Source organism: Mytilus galloprovincialis, chromosome 3, assembly GCF_965363235.1.
Source record: "Mytilus galloprovincialis chromosome 3, xbMytGall1.hap1.1, whole genome shotgun sequence".
Lineage (NCBI taxonomy): Eukaryota > Metazoa > Mollusca > Bivalvia > Mytilida > Mytilidae > Mytilus > Mytilus galloprovincialis.
Genome location: NC_134840.1, coordinates 44,563,236 through 44,582,898, shown reverse-complemented (window position 1 = coordinate 44,582,898; position 19,663 = coordinate 44,563,236). Strand labels below are relative to the sequence as shown.

The window sequence follows — 19,663 nt, the reverse complement described above, 5'->3', positions numbered from 1 at the left end:
CGAGGAAGATGAAATACTCATTTTGAAAGTTAAATCATTGAATTATTCATACAAACAATATCCTTCTTTAATTCTGGAAACGCATTACTGAGCTACCTGGCTGTTAATAGATACCCCCGGGAACTTACATCATAACAGCAGCGGGCTCGACACAGTGGGTATTCTAACATGAACTCTTCTATTTGTTTCTGCACCTCCTGCAAATTTAAAATTATCTGATTCTTCAGTTATGATCTTGGCAACAAAGTCGGAAAAACAATCTAGTTCAAACGTAAAAGCGGTGTTAAAACCAAAAATGAGAATATTGGCTAAGCAATGCATCACAGACATTATATCCTTAATTTCATATGAATTCCTGTGTATAATCTCTGCAGATTCCATTATATGTATCATAATATAATTTAATAGAAGTCCATGAAAACTAATTGAAAATAGTAAAGCAATGTATTTTTTATTTTATTTTAATAATCACACTTCAAAACGAACAGTCTGCAAAACATCATAAAAAAGCAAATCAAATGTCTTTGTTTAGACGTTGGCATAAAATGAACAGAAGTGTTATAAGGGTTAACTGTTAGTTGCATAGACTTGGGGAACACGTATTTGCTATGCTGATTTGGGGAACACGTATTTGCTATGCTGATTTTGGAAACACGTATTTGCTATGCTGATTTGGGGAACACGTATTTGCTATGCTGATTTGGGGAACACGTATTTGCTATGCTGATTTGAGGAACACGTATTTGCTATGCTGATTTGGGGAACACGTATTTGCTATGCTGATTTGAGGAACACGTATTTGCTATGAACACAAAAGGTTCTCTATGATATCCATTGAAAGCTTTTTACGAGGTTCCGAACTAATACATGAATGTGTTGCGTCTTTTTTTTTAATCTCAACTATAGACCTTTATAATTGAGATCTGTGGCATGACAAAAAATCATTATATGACAGTACATAAAAACTGAGGAATTACAATTAAAGTACACAAATAAATGGCACCGTCATTTGAAAAAAAGATAAAGAAAAATACTCAACATCTGTATTCTACTGATAAGCATATGGAAGATATCAACAAACAGTTGAATTGACAATGATGAAAAAACAAGTTCCGCTACTGATTGTGCAATACGTACAACGCATTATATTTAAGGCTCTTTTCTACCAGGAGTCCATGATCGACTCCTGAAAAACGACAAAACATCAGATATTAAGATAAGACCGAAGATAACCGTTAAGAGTATAATACCAAGTGCACCCACAGCAGCCGATGAGGGACGACTGTCTGGTGCAGATATCTTAGTGTTCTTAAAAGCGGAAGTGCCTTTTGGATCAATTGTTAAATTTCCTCGTAGATTAGCTATTTCCTCTTCCAAGTAAACTTCGAGTTCTTTCTTAGTCAAATTTAGACCGTTAAGAAAATCCCATTTAGAAGAAACCGATGAACAGGGACAATGACAAACGGGTTCTGCACTTGAACTCTCCTGTTGTTGCATCTCGGTTGATCTCAGAACGTTATCCACGGTAGAAAAATTCGAGCTAGAATAATGTTCAGTTGATTCCGTTATTATTTCAGTAACATTTTCAATGGCTATGGTAGTTAAATGACTGTCTTGTGTAGTTTCAGAGGATAACGTCGTTTTTCCCTCTGTTTTTGATGTTGTCGATTCAGTTATGTCTTCAGTAAAAGTGGTGAATATATTGGAAGATGTTGTTACTGCGCTGGTTTCGGTGTTACGTAAATACCATCTTGTGAATTGATCTGTGAAAGATAGAAATCAAATATACTTTTTGTTTAGAAAAAACAATATTTTAAACTAGACAAAGTGATGCCCCCGCACAACACTCTCAAGTAACTGTATCATAACAAAGTCAATTTAGGACTTGCTTTGATATACACTCATCATAGATACCAGGATTAAATTTTGTATATACACCAGACGCGCGTTTCGTCTACAAAAGACTCATCAGTGACGCTCTATATTATTGTGTCTGGCAGACACAATAGATGACCCGCAGATGCAAAATGTTACTAGTATTTTAATATACACAAAGGTGAGCAGAGGAGCATGCTCCTCTTATGCAAGGTAATACTCCATAACTGACAAAGATCAACTTTTCCGAAAAGAGCAAATACTAACAAACCCTGACCGCATACATACCGTCAATATATGTAGAAACATACAGCAAAGTGAAAACATCTAAGGATTTAAATTGTAAGAGCCGTTCTGCAGAGGGATAACGATATACTCATAATGGGACGGACGGGCGGAAGGATGAACGGAAGAACGGACAGCATGACGCACGGACGGACAGAGGTAAAACAATACGCCCCTTAAACCCTCAACTTTTAGTTGCTGGGCCATAAAATAATATATTAAAGCTATAGTGCCTTTCAAAACTATAGCAAACCCCTCCCCCATAGTTGTATTCTTTATTATCTTTTCGATGTTTTTATAAATTTAAATGAACAAAAAACAAATTTGTTCTTGTGTAAAATGAACGTAGAGGAGATATAGTTTGAATCTGAATCTTTGTAGGTAAATATGATGCACAAACCCACACGTTATATTATTTTTCTATGATATAAAGTTGCTTAGATTTAGACCTTAATCCATGACTTTAATGCGTAAATGAAGGTCATTGACAATTAATTGTAGTGTGAACCAAGCAAGATTACTCTAAAACCATATTCAATGATCCCAAACTGACAATTGATTTTAGTTGTATAGATATATTCCTTGATATAAAGCCTTTTTAATACGGATAAATAAACGAGCAAACGAACGAAGAAAACTCAATATCTCTTTCATAACTTCATAAAACTATGGATCGCATTTTTCAACATTTTGAGCAACTTTTTAAAATTATTTAAATTATGAAGCTGTCTTAATAGAATATACACATTTAATGTACATTGTACGTACATATCAAAGTAACTCTATACCTGCTTATAACAAAAGTAAATAGTTTATATTCAAGGCAAATTCAGTTGTCTCTCTTCTTTCAGTAAATTTCTTACATTTAAAACGTAATGTTGTAATGGACGTTATTATTATTTTTCATTTAAATAAAAATTACTTGTAGTTGCTTTAGTTCGATGTATGTCTCACTTTCTATGATATATACTGTAAGCATTCCGTGTAACTTTGAAAATTTGCTAAAAAGATTTGCAAAATGCGGTTGAAAAATAGAAGTCTGCATAATTTTTGTCTGATAAAATTCAACTGGTGGTGTCAATGAGATTAGGAATGTTAAAACATCGAAATTTTTTCTCCAAAACATGCAAGCATGATTTATGAGAGTTTGCCTTATGGAATTTTAATACACTCATCATAGTACCAGGATAGAAATTTTGTATTTGCGCCAGACGCGCGTTTCGTCTTCAAAAGACTCATCAGTAACGCTCGGATAAAAAAGGTTAAAACGGCAAAATAAAGTATGAAGTTGAAGAGCACTGAAGACCACAAATTCCTAAAAGTTTTGCCAAATACAGCTAAGCGCTCTCAAGCCTACAACTTGTATAACATTTTTCTGAAATTGTTATCAAAAGTATATATCGGCCATTATTATACTATAATTTACACGTTTGATACAAATATTCAACAAAACCAAATCGACAGACGTAGCATGTTCTGTTATGAGAAGAACATCTATGGGACTGGATATTTTTTTTTACACAGGATAACGAAAAACCGCATTTCAAATATTGATCTGACTGTTCCTGGGTTCAATATAATGTATCGCATCTAAAAATAAAGACACGAACTTGTGGATAATTGTAAAGTCGTGGACTACTGGGTATATTTTAACTGAAGTAAATTTTTTTATACCTGAGTTCCTGATTTGACAACTATGACCAACAACTTTATGTTTACAAATTGCTCTCCTAAATCCAATATAAATACTGGAATACATAAACAAGGATAACTTGTTTGGTTGTGGTATTATAGGATCATTGTTTACCGCATTGAAATTTTCTGGTATCAAACTAACTACATATGAAGTTGCATTTTATAGTTTACTTAATTCTGTATGCCCTGAATTCTTAATAAAAAGATCATTCAGTATTATATTCCAGTGTTTGACTGTTACCATCTTTTCTTACTATGGCTATACATTTATACATTATTGCAATATATACACTACCTTGTACTGCAGTATTTTTGTCAATCATTTTTTCTACATGATTTGAAGGAAGCATTGTCGTGTACTTACAAAATTTCATTATTAGGTGTGTGCAATTTTCTGTATCTTGAGTTGGAACAATTTCTTCAGGAATGTTTTCATCTTCTGAACAGCGACATATGTCTTTTCCTGTCTTCAATGTCAAATTATTATTAAGACATTTGAACTTAAGTTTAAATTTTCATATATAAAATATCATGTCAAATGCATGTAAATTTGATTTAAAGAACTTGTTTGTTAATGTTCCTGAATGAAGAAGGATTCAACTGATCTTGGCCATTTTTGGTTGTCGTTTGGCTATCAAGTACATTATACATAACATATATGTTTAAATCAAGTACTGACCAAAGGCTAATACCATTCCTCCCTTAAAGCAAAAAATACTTATATCTGTAAAAATTTAGAATTCGTGCACCTCTTTTTATTTGTTTCACCAACAGTGATGAAATATCCAAGACTAAAAATTCTACGATAGTGTATGAATACGTATTTTGAAACTGTACTAATGTTACTCGATGTAGCTTGATAGGTTAGTTCTTATTCTAATTCATGATGTAGCAGTATTTACCAAATGTACTGTTACTACTTTTTCTTGTCTCCATTCCAAACAATACTGAAAACTCTTTATTCTTGATTGTATTCAACACATTTGAAAGATTTTTATGAATTAAACATTTTTTAAATGTTTTTTTTTTTAAATAAACTGTTCATAGTTTGTCCTTTATGGGTAGAAATTGATTCAGTAAAATTCAAGTGGTCGAAACATGTAAACTGTATCAAGTACTATCCATAATCAAATTTAGTATAACATATGGAAAAGTATTTTCACATTAATAATTTTTACTATAAACAAATAGTTAAAAGAGTACTTTTAAATCTTATTACTTGTATAAAACATATAAATGGATCAAAATCTCTGATCGAGTTTGTGACTTTGAAAGTAAAAAGTTGTAGTAGTTCATTCTTAGATATAAGAAGATGTGGTATGAATGTCAATGAGGAAAGTCTCTATCCAGGTCACAATTTATAAAAAGTAAGCCATTATAGGTCTAAGTACGACTTCAACACGGAACCGACCACAGACTTGATAACCAGCAAGCAACAGGCTATGTCTCTTACCGTTTGAATCACAGCAGGAACCGGGTCCTTGCTACTATACTTTTGACAATGATCTGAACAGTTTGTAATTACATCAACACCATCGCACGTCAGTGAAGTATTATTTCCACAAGCGGTGACATTATGAATTATATGGCCTCCTGTTGATATAAATTGTCATTAGCGATGTGAATTTTAAAATTTTAGTATATACCACGTGCATACAACAAAGTGTCGTTCGTGATCTATAAAGGAGTTGATTTTAAATAATTAAACCTAAGCATATAATGGTATAAAATAACGGTCACAATAGACAATGATAAATGAAATATTTTAAGCTTTGAATAGCAGTTTGACAGGTTATACAAAAGATTTGATAAATTCTCAAAAGGAAGAAAAAACAATTATTACTTGCAAATCAATTTCTGATGTGGCTGACTTTCCATAAAAACATACGGCGTGATTGCTAAATAATACTATGATTGCACTTAATTTGTTTGGAATCTGTGTGTGGTACTTAAAATACTCTTAGAGATTGTGTTATTGTGCTATGGTTATTTGATTTTTGCATATATACTTTGTCTATCGAGTGTCTATATGTCATTTTGTTTTTCTCAATTTTTATTTTTATTTTATAGTCATTAAGATTATAACACAATGTTGACTGCTGTACCACTTTTGTGACAATTTTACCAATTATGTCTGTTTGTTTAGCTCACTCATTTTTGTCAATATAATGGATTTCTATGAGACTGTCAAACAAGTGAGATGTTTGGCTAGCTTTAAAATTAGGTTTAATCTACCATTTTCTACATCAGGAAATGCCTATACCAAGTCAGGAATATGACAGTTGTTTTGAATTCGTTTACCTTGTTTGAATCTGATTTTGCCATTTGATCAAAAACTTTCGGTTTGTACGTTTCCTTGGAGTTCGGTAATTTTGCTATTTTACTTATTACTCTTCCGTACATAATTCTTTGGCATTTTATTGTCATGAGAAATTTTTGAAAAGGACGTGTTAGGTTTTTTTTCCGAATCGAGCTTTAGTTGAAATTTTAATAAGATGTTTTGACTGCAAATAAAGGCAACAGTAGCATACCGCTGTTCAAACTCATAAATCCATGGACAAAAAACAAAATCGGGGTAACAATTCATTAAAATTTCATATCTGATATAAACTTTAACCTTAATCTTAATAGCATTTCAGGAAAATGCAGGTAATATCTTGTTATGGTAAATATTGTGAAATAAAACATTTTCGTTAATTTGTAATTTTTTGTCCTTCGTTCTTCATTGATATAATTCTGCTGACTTTATCTGGTGGAATAATTCATTACATGTAATTTGCATATATTACGCACTATAAAACTGCTTTATGTATTCGTACATTTACACATCTCTTTCATTTTAAGATGTGTTGTCTTCATAAACAAGTCTGAATTAATATCAAAATAAATGTGTTCCATTATTAAAACTTAAAACGTTGATCATGCACATAGTATACATTTGTAACAAACTGGTCCTCTTAACAAATATCAATATGTTAAATGGTTAATATCAGAATTACCTTTAAAATGTAATGTTGCACTTGTTGTACCTTCACATGTTGATTGGTGTTTGAAACCATGGTTTTCGAATAAAGTGAAATTCGTATCACATCGACAATAGTTACCATGCTGAAGTAAAAAGGCTTATATTTAAAGTAGGGTGTAATCACTAGTTATTGCGTATTTGATATCAGTCTTGTAAACATCAATACAAATATATTATTTGAACGGCTAGTACAATTTCAAAGCTTTTCTTTTTTGCGTTTTCCTGATTCCAGCATCAGAGAGTTACTAAAAAGAAGGAACCCAATAAATCTGTGAGTGCGGTTCAAGAGTTAACTTGAGTCTAGCAAGTCTTTGTGGATTCTTAAACAATAATTGTCCAATGAAAAAATCTATTTGTAGTAACAACAATTTTGGCATATTGTTGAAATGCCTGTTAAATAAACGTTTTACAGCCGCCACAAATTTTCTAGAACATTCATATAAATTCAAAATAATGGCAATTTCTTAAGATGGTTAAGCAGAGATTACTTCTTCCATGTTTTTACTCTTGCTCTAGCCTGATGATTTTCAAGATAAGACGGAAAAGTTGTGAAAATCATCAAAGGAAAGTTTTGACGCAATGCAGATCTTCGTATTTCTTAACTTGCCCATCATTTTAAACCGTTCATAACCACTTATTGTTTCTGAGATATCAAGCAGATAATGTATGTTATATTTAAGTAACACCAATCATGTTTTTTGATGGATCAGAACCTCGGATACTGTTTACAGACTAGATACATCAAAAAAAAAAAAAAAAAAAAAACACAAAGCTAAAGGTACACAGATATTGGCTTGTTAAACAATATAAAACTGACCATGTTGCTATAAATAATTTAGGCTTTTTTAAAATAAGAAACATTTAATTTTAACAACCACAGTCGTGTCTGATTGTGTTGTGCTTTGGGATTTCTTTTTTTCCTGTGTTTCCTCTTGTGGTTGATGCGTATCCCTTGGTTTTGGTTGTTACCCGGCTTTGTTTTGTTTCAATCGAGTTACGACTTTGGAACACCGGTATACTACTGTTGCCTTAAACTGGAATCCGCTTGTATTACGCTTCACTTAACGAAAGTGTAGTAGTCAGTCGAGAACCAGCTTACTGTTGCCTGTATTTATCCATAGAGTCATAAGCTAAAGGTTTCCAAACTTCATTTACCCAAATGAAAAGCTGTACAATACACCATTATATCATATGTTTACCATATTCTAATCAATTTTATTGATATTATGATATTGGCAATTAAAATAGATATTTTTCTGCACATAACTGTCTATATGAGTAAAAAAAAGATCTTTGGTATGGATGTGGTTAATATTTATCCTGAATGCACATGTTTTCATGCGAAGCATACTCCACCCAATTTAAAGTTTTTTAAATGGAGTTGGTTTCTGTCATATTCGAAATACACTCGCACATTACAACTTATCACTGTGAAGCTGCTGAACAAATAGGTCGGTCGATGTACTTTCTTTTCACCGACCAAATAAATGTTTTTATCATACATTCGTCTTAAAATACAAAATGAATTCAAGAGGCAAGACTTGTGCTTTTGATATAAACGTCATTTCTATTTGAGTGATATTTTTTATGGATTACTTTGTGAGGTGAAAATCACGGAATAACTATGTTTCTTTGTCGAAAATATCTGCTGTATGTTGATGATGTCTTATTATTGATTAATAATTCAATTAGTATAATATTTCAGTATATGCTTACATAAGTAACCGCATAGATCTAAGTGGAACTGATACAAATTACATTGCTAAAGCGTGATTGTTTATCCAAACAATCAGTTTGACAACTCCCTTAATAACGAAAAGGGTGTAAACCCCACTGAATAAAGGTCTGCTAAGTCGCCCCACTTATAAAAATATCTTGCTTCCTTTAAGTATGTTAAATTACTAATAGTTCGTATCCAGTCGTTCTGGTGTAGTGGTATGTGTCGTGACCTGATATGCTAAAGGTCTTGAGTTCGAATCCCATCATAAACACTGGATTCTTTCTTCGTGAATTTTGATATATAGTCTTTTCCGTATAATTAATTATAAGTTATATAGTAGATTTGACAGTCCCGCCAAAATGTTACAGAAAAAGGAAAGCATGCATAACAAAGAAACTAAAACTGGGCTGATCCGGCTCAGATCGCACCTGTTAGAACAAAGGAGCTGGGATGTAACTTTATATACCCTTTGCTTTGGCATTGGCACGATGAAACTATATATGTTAATTAATTTAAAGCTATAAGAAACCTCAAATTAAAAAAAAAAAATACATATGTTTTTTATTACTCAATGGATAGTTTTCATTATAAAACTTATGTACATATACTTTTTTCCGACGAAAATTCTTTAATTTGTTCATATTAACAAGAACTTTACTTTATTTTAGTTGCTTCCTTCCAGGAAGCAATTCTCCGACATATTTTCCGTATGCAAAGTGACCTCCGTGTGACCCATCTCGTAAACTTCCGGTGATCGCAATACGCACGGATGTCCTTAAAATAAACTATTATCTGATTGTACATGTTAAACACGTGCGCCATATGCATGCTTTTTAGTTGATTGTTGACAAACAGGTGACAATCGTTAAACTTCGGCTTCAAAACAAGAACTTTAATTACCTGCCACATTTCCACAACAACAAAAAATTGAAGATTATACGAAATTTATGCGAAAAAAATGATAAAATCGTGCACAGAAGATGTTTGTATGCATAGGTTCAAGAATTGGAATAACATTATTTTTCACCGGTCACTCGTTTATTATTACTTTAGAATTAAATCAACAAAATACGTTTTAGTTATGTAGTTCGTATTCCGCTATTTTCAGGATCTGTCAAATGTTGTCAAATGTTGTTTATAAAAGAATAATTGAATTTTGGATGTCTTCTGACTGGCTTACGTTGTTTTGTTTATAGGCTCATAGACAAAATTTAGTAATGTGACCATGACGTCATCGACGTTTTTTCATGGTTTACTCCGGTTTCAATCGGAATTTATAATTAAATTATAAGTTATAACTGTAATATTTTTTCTGTCTATTCGAAATAACATAAACAAATGTGGTGCTACGCGTGTTATTCAATATGCACCACATTTTTGATGTTATTTCTTCATAGACAGAAAAAATATTACAGTCATTCCTTAACTGAATGTAGGGATTATCTGCTAGATGAGTTATTTACAATAGAACAAAGTTAAAGAGCAGCGTTTTGTCATGCGTTTGAAAGTTCATAAATGATATTACTTAATTAACTTACTTCTATTCCTGCAAAGTCCCGACCAATGTGTAAGCAATACTCCACACAGTATTCGGCCGTTAAATTTGCGCTTGTAAAGCCAATTGTATGATTAGGAAATGGACTATAACATCCGTGAAATGTAAAACCTGGAAATGATTAAATATACTGACTACTACTGCCAAGTTTGCAACCATAAGTTGAAAAGAAGTTTTTTAATCAAATAAATATATTGTGGAGAGTTGTCTCATTGGAAATCCTACCACATCTTCTTTTTTTTATATCTCTTAATTTGCAGTTCAAATATATTTGTTTGGGTACTATATATAAATAACTAACATTCTAAATCTGGTTTTTCTGTATAAATCCTTTAAAAAGATTGTGACATAACCAACTATATGTTTGAAATGAATAACACGATGGGTGCTACTGGTAGAAAATTAACTGATTACTCCAGAAGGGTTTGTGTTGTCTAATCCTTAGTTATATATGAAGTGTTTTAGTTTTTCTTGTCGTTGTTGTTTCGTTTTTGTCTCATGTAGACACGTCTTGCGTTCAAAATTGTGAGTATGGTATTTGTACATGTCGTTGTCGGTGCAAATGCCTGATTCTACGTTACAAACCGTATTTCCAGCTTAGTATAATTGGCAGGTATAGTCAGACCTATCTAGTCAATTTCAATGTTCAGTTTATTCTAATCAATGAAAAATAAATTATTAAATGTTTAACTACTGCCTTTTCACATCTTACTTACATGCTCCGATTGCTTTCTGTGAGCAGTCTCGATTAAAGTCGTTAGTTGCTGGCATTGTGAGACTGTCTATGTCTTCATTTGAACAAGCACATGCCATCTAGAAAATGTTTTTTTATATAATCATAACAAAATAAGAAGAATAAAAATCTAGAAAAATTTAAAAGAACAAATAATGATCTTCGTCATATTTACACAAGAGAACATACACTGAACGAATACATTTAATCTGACACAATGTAAATATAAAATGAATAAGGTGTGAGATTTTAAACAGTTTAAGAAAGACAACCATAACCTTGATCAAAATGCCGCCAAATAGAATAATATACACAGGCAAATAAAAATAGATTTGTACGATAAATTTCGAATTTAAACAGTAAATAGTCTTGGGTGCTACTAACTTACAAAATGACCGCGTGCTGTTGATACCATTTTTTCTCTCTGAAACTAGTCATATCATGTGCTATGTAGCACGTATAAATCACAGTTAAATGTATCGTTTTCATGTGTACCATATATACTTATGGAATTATCGTCAAACCGAACTCTCTGAGCCAGTGATTGACACAATTTGGGGTACCATTAATGTAATTTTGAATATTTTTATATGCGTTTCTACTTTGTCATTGTTAAACGATGATGTGATGGAGATTCATCTTTAAACAACTACCTCCAGGACATTATAAGTATAACAATAATGTTTTCGATGCTTATGCACTTACCATATCATTATCATGAATCATAACAAAGGCTGTGAAATTTCGACAGAACTGTACACATTGACTGGTTTCAGTTAGACCGGCACAAAACCGCATTATTGCGAATCCTGGATACCCACAGAGGGTCACATTCAAAATATAATCTGTAAATACATTTTTTTAAATTCATCATAACAGCAATTTTACGAAGTATAACTATTTAGAAAATGCAGTGATATTGTTGGTAAATAATAAGATTCTGCATGTTTTATTCACACACACATTTTAAAGTGAAGAAATATTGTATCCGAAAACTGGCTTTGATTGTCTATTTTAATTAACCGGTTGTTTTGGGTTGTTTTTTTTTGTTAAAATTTACCAATCAATTAAATCAATATTATGCAAGGTTAAATAATGTTAAATTTCTAATTCGCCAAAAAGAAATAATTAGAAATTTGATACTAGTTAATTTTATGATGAATATTCAAACAAAATTTGTCAATTTTGTAGTAGAATAAGTTTTAATTGATTCGCATATGCAATTATCAAATAATGATGATAGCAATTCTTGTGGGATGAATTCAAAATGCGTAGGTATTCTGTCATATTATGTTGTAGTATTATTTCTCCACTACCTTGGATAACCGTTGAGTACACAACTTAATAAGTCCATTAATACGCAATCAATACGAAAAGGTTGATTTAACCAGTTATTTGTAATTGAATACATTTTAAATTCAGTACCAGTTAGTAGTCTTTTAGGAGTTAAACCCACCGTACCTGAATGGTACAAGGACGACGTTCTATGGTCATTACATTTTGGTACATAATTCGATGTTCTAATCACCAGGTCATAAACCTCAAACATGTCAATAGAATCACTACATCTACATATGTCGTCTCCCTAAATAAAATGAATGTGAACTTTAGCATGTACTTTATCTTAAAATGTATGTGAAATTAAACATATTTAAATATATTAAAGTAAATGTTGACTTTAAATATAGAACATTTTAAAATGAATATGAACTTAAACATATTCATTCGTCATACATATTTAAAGAATAAATTTAAAATTAATCATATCGAATATTGTTATCAAAGGTATCAGGATTATAATTTAGTACGCAAGACGCGCGTTTCATCTACATAAGTCTCATCAGTGACGCTCAAATCAAAATATCTATAAAGCCAAACAAGTACAAAGTTGAACAGCATTGATAATCGAAAATACCAAAAAGTTGTGCCAAATACAGCTAAGGTGATTTATGCCTGGGATAGGAAAATCCTTAGTTTTTCAAAAATTCAAAGTTTTGTAAACAGGAAATTTATAAAAATGACCACATCATTGATATTCAAGTCAACACTGACTACTGGGCTGGTGATACCCTCGGGGACGAAACGTCCACCAGAAGTGGCATCGACCCAGTGGTGTAAATAGTTATCGAAGGTACGAACATATTAAAATTGATGTGCAGTTAACATAAAGAACATATTAAAATGAATGTGAAGTTAACATATAGAACATATTAAAATGAATGTGAAGTTAACATATATAATATATTTAAATGAATGTGATGTTAAACATATAGTCACATATTAAAGTTGTAAATTTAATCATATGCATATATTGTGAATGAACAGTAATCTGGACCTGATCGCTATCAAATAAAACATTTTGCATAAAAGAAAACTAATGGTCTTTCCACCTACAAAAGTCACACTTTTGAATAATGAGCTTTAATACAGTTATGTATATTTATTCTATAAAGTAGATATTCTTTAAGTTATCAAAAGAACGCTTATGTTCCACTTATTCCAAAAAAATGTATTATCAAGTCAGGAATATGACAGATGTTATGATTTTGTTTGAGCTTTTGATTTTGTCATTTACTGAGGGACTGTTCTTTTAGAATGTTCCTCGGATTTCGGTATTTTTGTTATTTTACTTCTTAATTGTTGTGTCTCAAATAAGCACTTATTCAACTACTTTGTAAACAGTAACATACTGAGTCAATGTTTTTTGACGTAACAAAAATGTTTACTATATAGTTTTACTTGAAATAAGGGAGATAATTTTCTACTTCCGATTTAAAAAAAAATATCTTTCGTCTTTCTTACATTATTCCAAATATACATGGTTTCTATGAACTTTTGATGAAAAAAGGAAGATATTATACTACTTCCGGTTTTTTTTAAACAGACACATCCGGCTTCATACAAAACAGGTGTTATTAATAAAAAGTCCATAAATTCAAATACTGATGTTTACAAAATTAAAACTAAAGTCAAATATACGAAGGCAATCAATAATTTTTACAACGTTGGCTTATAAATATTTGGGTATCAGATTCATTATGGGAAACACATTTTGTCTGCTAAGAATCGGTATTGACTCATTTTAAATTTATAAGAATATTTATAGTTTTATTAATTATTCTTTTGATTTTTATTGATTTTTCTACTGTAAAAGAGGGACGAAAGATACCAAAGGGACAGTCAAACTCATAAATTTAAAATAAACTGACATCGCCATGGCTAAAAATAAAAATGACAAACAGACAAACAATAGTACACATGCCACAACATAGAAAACTAAAAAATAAACAACACGAACCCCACCAAAAACTAGGGGTGATCTCAGGTGTTCCGGAAGGTTAAGCAAATAAATGAGAACTTCGTCCTCATATTGGCTTACATTACCGCTAGTTCCCAAAATAAACGTTTTCTATGTTAGGTTACTTGAAATACGAACCAATATAAGACTATAAATTTGTAATTATTGGTGTACACATTCCAAACTAAAAGACAAATTGAAAGAGTTGGTATTGCTTTGCTTCGTAAAAAAGAATGGCCAACGTAGATATAAGTATCTTGTCTTAGGGAGGGATAAATCCTACTTTGTAAAGGATCACTTTGATTCGAACAAAAAATTCTCTGAAACTGATATTATCAAGATGCTTGATTTCTTGATTGACAACATATTTGTTACGTTCGGAGGACGTGTTTTTCAACAGAATGTCGGCATTCCAATGGGAACAAACTGTGCCCCTCTACTTGCCGACTTGTTTCTTTATTATTATGAGACTGACTTCATGCAGGAACTTCTTAGGAAGAAAGATAAGAAGTTAGCAATATCCTTTAACTCTACTTTTCGCTATATAGATGATGTTCTTTCACTAAATAATTCAAAATTTGGTGACAATGTGGAACGCATCTATCCAATCGAGCTACAGATAAAGGATACTACAGATACAGTTAAGTCGGCCTCATATCTTGACTTACATCTAGAAATTGACAATGAGGGTCGGTTGAAAATAAAACTTTACGACAAAAGAGATGTTTTCAGCTCTCCAATTGTGAACTTTAAATTTCTAAGTAGCAACATTCCATCAGCACCTGCATACGGGGTATATATCTCCCAATTGATACGATATTCCCGTGCTTGCATTTCCTATCAGGATTTTTTTGATAGAGGGTTGCTGCTCACAAGGAAGCTATTGAACCAAGAGTTCCAAATGGTGAAGTTGAAATCATCCCTTCGTATATTTTACAGACGCCATCACGAGTTGGTTGACAGTTATGGAATAACCGTTTCACAATGATATCGGATATGTTCCTTACGTCGTAACTACAATCCCCTTTCCTTTCATGAATGTGACCTACCGAATTAGACTATTTACCGGATTTGTTATCACATAAGCAACACGACGGGTGCCGCATGTGGAGCAGGATCTGCCTACCCTTCCGGAGCACCTGAGATCACCCCTAGTTTTTTGGTGGGGTTCGTGTTGTTTATTCTTTAGTTTTCTATGTTGTGTCGTGTGTGCTGTTGTTTGTTTGTCTTTTTTTACATTTTTAGCCATGGCGTTGTCAGTTTGTTTTAGATTTATGAGTTTGACTGTCCCTTTGGTATCTTTCGTCCCTCTTTTAATGTCTATTCCGGTGTCATACCACACGTACTAGATTTTGTAAATAGTTTCTATGCAATTGTGCTTCAAATTAGACTAAACCAAATGATTCTTCAGCAATGTGATTTCCAGTTGACCTTTAAAAATCGAAAACTAAAAACCCACATTGTACCAGCATGTATTGATCACAAATAAAAAAAAAAGCCAAATAATCTTGTTATAAATTTCAAGTTCAAGGATGATTGGTATCAAATAAAAAATTGATTGATCTTTGGTTAACATGTAAAATGTAAAGGCAATTGTTTCACGAATGTTCAGAACAAGAAATCATTACAAACCAGGTCTCTTATGTGTAAGATTTAACAAATTAAATCTAGAGGGAGAAATCACTTTAACATATATGTTTGTGCTTTGCGTCGAATCGTAGCTTGACAAAGATTCTTTTTACAGTTATTGAGTAGTTGCGATAACACTCAAACAAAGTTCAAAATTTAGAAAATAATCTTGATATTTGACCTTGACATACTTTTCTTGATTGTGTACCAAACACTTAATTTCAAAGTATTTAAATTGTATATGTTAGATTAAGATCGACGTCTGGTCTCTAATCGATGTATAAATCTGACGTCACAATAAAACATCCTTTCAAATCGACGACTAATTCTATGCCATTCTAATCCATGCTTTTGCTTCTCTTATCGACATCTAATTTTTAGCTTATCTAATCAATGTCCGTTTTGAACTCAGAATAGAAAATTGACAACCGACAGCAGCTTAAACCTTTAGACCTTTAAACATATTATGACATAATAATGTGTGAAAAATAGAATCATTTTTTTATTTTAGAAATTTCGTAAAAATAAGGAGATATGATATGACATGAAAAATGTAAGCAACTCAAAATAAAAAATAAATCTTATTTATGAAAAAAATTCAGAAAAACAAATTTGACAGACATACACCATCGAAAACCACAGCACTACAGGCCCATAAAGACGATGTCGAGGGTAAACATGCGTGTGTGTGTGAGTACTTCAAGTAAACTAGATCAGTTATGTAACAGCACAACATAAAGCACAGTGCCACTTTCTTGCGTGTATGTTTCACTCCAAGTGTAAAACAAATGTTGAAAATATCTTACAGAGTATATATTATAATACTAAAAAAAAACAATTGGGTGTACTTCGTTATTTTGTCTATTGTTGAATATTTAATAATGCCCTCTAGAAGTCATTTAGTTTTCTTTGTCGTTAGATTGCTTTCTCATTGACACCCACTTACATGTCATTTACTAACATGAATAGGAATGACACACTACTGTGTAGATCGATTTGATTAACTTTTTATCAAGATAAACTTCAATATGCATGATACCTATTTCGGGTTGAAAAAAATTCTAAGTAATTAATCATTTATTAATTTTGGACATTGATAAAAGAGTACTACAATCACTCAGGTGTAGTTTTGTCAATACATGCCGTTACATTGGACTTCGATTTGAGAATGTGACGTCCGATTTGGAGGTCGATTGTGGATTAAAATATTGGACGTCATTTTGAGAATGTGACTTCAGATTTGGACGTTGATTTGAGACTGGACGGCGATTAGAGGCCGGACGTCGATCTGAGTCTAACATATATAAAGGCAAGAGTAATAAATCGATTGAAAGAAAAAAAAATCCGGGTTCAAAACTAAAACCGATGGAAACACATTAACTGTAAAATAAAAACAACGAAACAAAAGAAACACTTAAGTGCAACAAAACAATTGCCTTATAACGTATTCATGAGTGTCACCTCACTTTGTGAAGGACAAGATGGGAACTAACTCTAATTAAAAGTAATCGGATAACTCGATTGCCAATAAAGATTTTACCGGGGAATGATTGAACATTTTGAAACCAATAAAATCGGCATCTTTTAAGTTTCTTTGTACATGTTTGGCTTTAAAGATATTTCAATATGAGCGTCACTGATAAGTCTTTCAAAGAAATATATGAAATCAAATAACGTCTTAAAAGGAATAAATATGTAACGCTGGATTCTTACGATTTGGGGGAGAAGTAACACTGGTTACACAAGTACTTATTTTCTATTTATTTAGACTTATAAGGGATGCTAACTTTAAGGTTATTTAATTTACAAACAACGTGTGTCATAAGTTATGTTTTAAATTACCTCGACTCCAGAGAAAGTTTTGCCATTATGCAGGCATGATTGTGTACACATCTCTCTTGTCACATTACTAATCAGTAGTGCTTGGTTACTTGCTCCACCATATACAGGTGCTTCATAGCAGCCAATAAACTTATTATCTAATATTTTAAAAAAGAATAATAGCAACGCAAAGAAAACATAATACATGTACATAATGCAGTAAATAGGTTTAATCATGGATTATGTTTAACCACTAGTTACTTTAGTGATTATATATATAAATTACATTTAGTGAATGCAGGTGTTTCATAAACCACGCTTCATTTTGAGAGATATTTAATATTTATATATACTTTTTTTTCTTTGTGCAACATAGTTAAATAGCATATCACTGGAAAAACGTTTTTAATTTGAAATGTGATAAATGAATAGGAAATAAAAACTGCCCACTTCACCCGGTAATAAAAAAATACAGGTGAGTTATTTCAAATCACTTTCAGTGATGATATCCTCACAAATGATTTAAGTGACTATGTTAAATTCCAGGAAAAATTAGGGATCCTCCTTAATCCCTCGTTATACAAATTCACTGACAAATATATTCTGCTGTAACAAACGCAATGTCATTCTATTTAATTTCACGCGCATATTATTACTTCTCGTTTGTCGCCAAGGAAATTTCGGATCTGTGAATAATTTGCCTGAAACGGCAGTACCAATTGTTACATTGATAGTTGTTCCTTTGGTATATTTTTCATCAATAAATAGCAATGACTTGCAAAGCAACATGCTATTATAATATTGACAAAAATAGTGGCATAAAACATAAGAAAAAGGTTTGAATATATTATGTTGGAGTCAAAGATTGGACACTGGAATTCTTCAGTCATTATTACAGTGTGAAAATGTTTTTACAAATGGTTAATGTAGAGGTAATATTTCATTATCGCGACTAATGTGTTTGAATCTCTCTTTACGGCGATCATGACGCCGCTCTTTATATTATACCCGTTCATATCCTGACTGTAAAGCTATGATTTCTGAATTTTCTGTTTGTCAACTGACATGTCCTCAAGATTAACACTCTGAGGATGCCAAATTCGACTTCCATAAAGCTTTCCAAAAATAATGCAATAGACATGCGAATGATGTACACAAAATGTACATGTGTATTAGAAAATTTAAAAAATACATATCCTTGCTTATTTATTGTTTTACGTTCAAATATTTTGTGTGTTTATTTTGACTAAACAATTTTTTGGCTGTACTTACAGCTGAATAAAATGGCCTGGAAACGGAAATAATTATTTCAATTTAATGTATGAAATCTTCTATGGTTACATTTGATGTTCTGTAATGTTCTCTTACCTTTACGGGTTCCATTGTTAGATTCACAAACACTCTGTGGTGGAAAGGTACTGTTTTCGCTACTGACAATTTCTCCAATGTTAACAAAAAGCATAAACGTAAAAATAGAAATCATGGCAGAATATTTAAAAACTCTTATGACACATCTTCATAGCAGTTATAAACTTTCCCAATATGCACAAGTAGTAACTCCGATTTACATGTCGATAGGAATGTCTACTCCTGCACTTCTAAATTGAAAGTTTTTTTTTAAATTGAGTAGTGTATCTTATTTCGTAACAATTATCCATCCAATGACAGTCGTAAAATCGATTGATGGTTCTAATATAATTGTTATTTTAAGTGAAAGGATGTTCACATTTCAAAACTTATTTTTTTTATTGGAAATGTATCAAAATGTGTATTGATTAACGACAAGCACATACGATGGTTACATTTCATACGTGTTAATGTTGTTGAACTGCAATTATAGAAACGTTTCTTTAAATAACGAAATATAAAATAAAGATAAAATCGAATTATTTTACAATTAAGTTTTTGATATTGCATAACTATTAGTTTAGCAATACATTGTACTTGAAATATAAATTAATTAAGATCACAAATTTGTAAAGTTTTATTAAAAATATAACTTTTTGTTGGAATGCATATATTGAAAA

At 31.6% G+C, this 19,663-nt stretch overlaps 1 protein-coding gene across 1 annotated transcript; it reads right to left on the bottom strand.

The window, feature by feature from the left end:
- Positions 1-440: 440 nt before the first annotated feature.
- Positions 441-19,188, bottom strand: LOC143068064 (uncharacterized). Its single transcript, XM_076241810.1, has 10 exons — positions 19,005-19,188; positions 17,658-17,794; positions 12,350-12,473; positions 11,594-11,733; positions 10,872-10,968; positions 10,139-10,266; positions 6,855-6,963; positions 5,309-5,448; positions 4,220-4,322; positions 441-1,763 (listed from the first exon to the last, which is right to left on the bottom strand). The coding sequence occupies exons 1-10, from the start codon at positions 19,117-19,119 to the stop codon at positions 1,150-1,152; spliced, it is 1,707 nt and encodes a 568-aa protein (XP_076097925.1). The 5' UTR covers positions 19,120-19,188; the 3' UTR covers positions 441-1,149.
- Positions 19,189-19,663: the final 475 nt, after the last annotated feature.

Bases quoted from the DNA above. Each gene is read 5' to 3' on its own strand.
- LOC143068064 (XM_076241810.1), bottom strand. From the start codon at position 19,119: ATGATTTCTATTTTTACGTTTATGCTTTTTGTTAACATTGGAGAAATT. The intron at 10,267-10,871 runs GTAAGTAAGATG...AATCATTTCCAG, and splicing joins ACAGAAAGCAATCGGAGCAT to GTTTTACATTTCACGGATGT. The intron at 1,764-4,219 runs GTAAGTACACGA...TATCTTTCACAG, and splicing joins ACACCTAATAATGAAATTTT to ATCAATTCACAAGATGGTAT.